The following is a 2,388-nucleotide window of genomic DNA, read 5'->3' as shown; positions in this document are numbered from 1 at the left end:
TTATTATTGTTGTTGTTGTTGTTGTTGTTGTTGTTGTTGTTATAAAGAAAAATAATAAGTTTTAAACATAGCTGCTGGGAGAGTCGATCAAATCAAAGCTGCATTAGTGCTTCCATTATTTAAGTTTGATTAAAGACCTTTTCTTCAAATCACTTATTGATTCTGAAAATAAATATAGAGTCTGATATATTATATGATTTATGTTTTACCTCCATAAAACTTCCAATAAAAGCTAAGGTTGTTGTAAAACTGCTCTCACGTTTATTGTTCTCAGTAGAAATCTTTGTTGCGGTAATAATTTATATATTCATTAAATGTTCAATTGGATTACGTGGATGAGAGAATATATTTCATGCAGAAGTAAAAATGGCACGAGCAGGATGAACTGCAATCAATTTGTCACTAATTGAAGCGATAAAAAACAGCACTTGGAGAGCTGATCTCAGAAAGTTTGATCATTAGACAACTTTGACTGGATGGATTATCTTTAAGTGTGTCACCGCCTCCATTAGGTAAAATGAAACGGCTTGTCAGGTTCATTTGTGGTCCTCTTCAAAACTTCAACACAACAGAAGTGACCAAAAGTTTTGCTGATTGGCAGTTTTACTTTGATTCATGTCATGAACTACGGCCGTGCTTCTGAACCAAAGTTTCTTACTTTATATTTTCTTTAAAAATCAGATCCGATTTAAAAAAAAAACTGATGAAAGTTTGTAAAAGAGTTTGTTTGATTAAATAAGTGAAGCTCCTCCTGCTCCTTGTTCATGTTAAATATAAAAGGGTTCTTTTTCCTTTAAGGAGGGCTGAGGGGGGTGATGTTCGACAGAAGAGCTGTTTTGTTTAATTATAAGCTTCATTTTCTGTCATTCCTGTGGCGTGTTGAGTAATCAGCACTGAAGTGTGTTAAAGTTCAATGTGGAACAACAAACGCTTCAGACCCTCGTTCCTGGAAAATGTTTCTGTTGTGAAAATGCGGAACAGAACATCAGCTAAGGGCTGTTTTTTCCACTCATATCTGCTAAAATCACACATCAAACTCACAGAAGTGACTCTTCTCAGTGTGAAATGGAGCGTTAATAAATAAAATAAGCAGCCGTGCACGCTTGTTTACATGAACAATTAAATGTTAGCCCCCTTTGAGAAGCCGTGGCTCAGATTATAAAGACGACAACCTTCTAATCTTATATTCAAAATCTTCTAATTTACTCAGTAAATTTTAATCTAGAACTTTCTTCCAGTCTGTTTCACTGACGCTGCATGGATGGCTGTTAAAATAAATTTAAAATAAATGAACCAATGTTTTATTGTCTGTTGCAGATGATAAAGTGGGGTTTGTACTGGGAGCTGTTGGGTCCCTCTCAGCTTTGATCACCATGGGAATAATGATCAAACTGCACAACAGGAAACTGAACAGGTGGGCTACAAAATAATTATCTCAGAAAAGTTTGTTTGTGGCTCAAGAAGAGAAAATATGAGGAAGATGATTAGAATTTGCAATTCTCTAGTTTTGTTTCTTCTAGCTACAGTTTTAGCTGGTGAAGCTTCTGACACTTACCTAATATTACACAAACTTTGATTTTTACTTATAGTTTTGCTACTTCTAGCTAGAGTTTTGCTGATCATAATAGCATGTTTTGCTAATTTAAGCTACTCTTGTGCTTCTTTTTTAGCTATATGCTAACGCACTAAGCTCTGATCTGCTGCCTTAAGCTTCTGAAACTTACTGTATCCTTTAGCTATTTTGTGACTTCTGGATTTTAGCTAGTTTTGCTGATAATAGCTATATGTTTTGCTAATTTAAGCTACTGTTTTACCATTTTTAACTAATGTTCTGCTACTTAGCTTTTGAGTTGCTGCTTTAAACTTATGACACTTATCTTTTAGCTACTATATTGCAACTTTTGTTTTTTTAGCTACAGTTTTGCTGCTTGTAGCTAGAGTTTTTCTGATAATGGCATCTGTTTTCTCATTTAAGCTACTGTTTTGCTCCTTTCTTAGCTAATGTTCCACCATTTTTAGCACTTTATTTGCTGCTTTTAGCTTCTGAGACTTATCTTTTCTACTATTCTGCAGCTTTTGGTTTTAGCTAGCTTTTTTACTTCTGTCTAGAGTTTTGCTGATAATGGCATCTTTTTTGCTAATTTAAGCTACTGTTCTGCTCCATTTTTATGTTATACTTCTTTTCACTTTTGATTTGCTGCTTTAAGCTTATGACACTTTTAGGTACTACTTTTCAACCTTTGCATTTTAGCTAAGAGCGTTGCTTATAATAGCATGCTTTGCTAATTTCTGTTGTTCTGCACCCTTTTTTTCTGGATCAAAGACTACCTGACAAACAGACCACAGTTTGTGAGACTGAAGGACTGTGTGTCTAACCATGTGGTCAGC

At 34.7% G+C, this 2,388-nt stretch overlaps 1 protein-coding gene across 3 annotated transcripts in view; it reads left to right on the top strand.

Moving 5' to 3' along the window:
* The window catches only part of susd2 (sushi domain containing 2), a 66,747-nt gene that overhangs the window by 52,207 nt on the left and 12,152 nt on the right, over positions 1-2,388 (top strand). For all 3 annotated transcript variants that reach the window (XM_014011167.1, XM_014011166.1, XM_014011165.1), the window contains exon 13: positions 1,318-1,414. In XM_014011167.1, coding sequence (XP_013866621.1) covers positions 1,318-1,414 — 97 coding nt within the window. The remainder of the gene's footprint in view (positions 1-1,317; positions 1,415-2,388) is intronic.

This window comes from Austrofundulus limnaeus, unplaced genomic scaffold (genome assembly GCF_001266775.1).
Source record: "Austrofundulus limnaeus strain Quisiro unplaced genomic scaffold, Austrofundulus_limnaeus-1.0 Scaffold77, whole genome shotgun sequence".
Taxonomy (NCBI): domain Eukaryota; kingdom Metazoa; phylum Chordata; class Actinopteri; order Cyprinodontiformes; family Rivulidae; genus Austrofundulus; species Austrofundulus limnaeus.
This window is presented reverse-complemented; position numbering and strand designations above follow the sequence as displayed.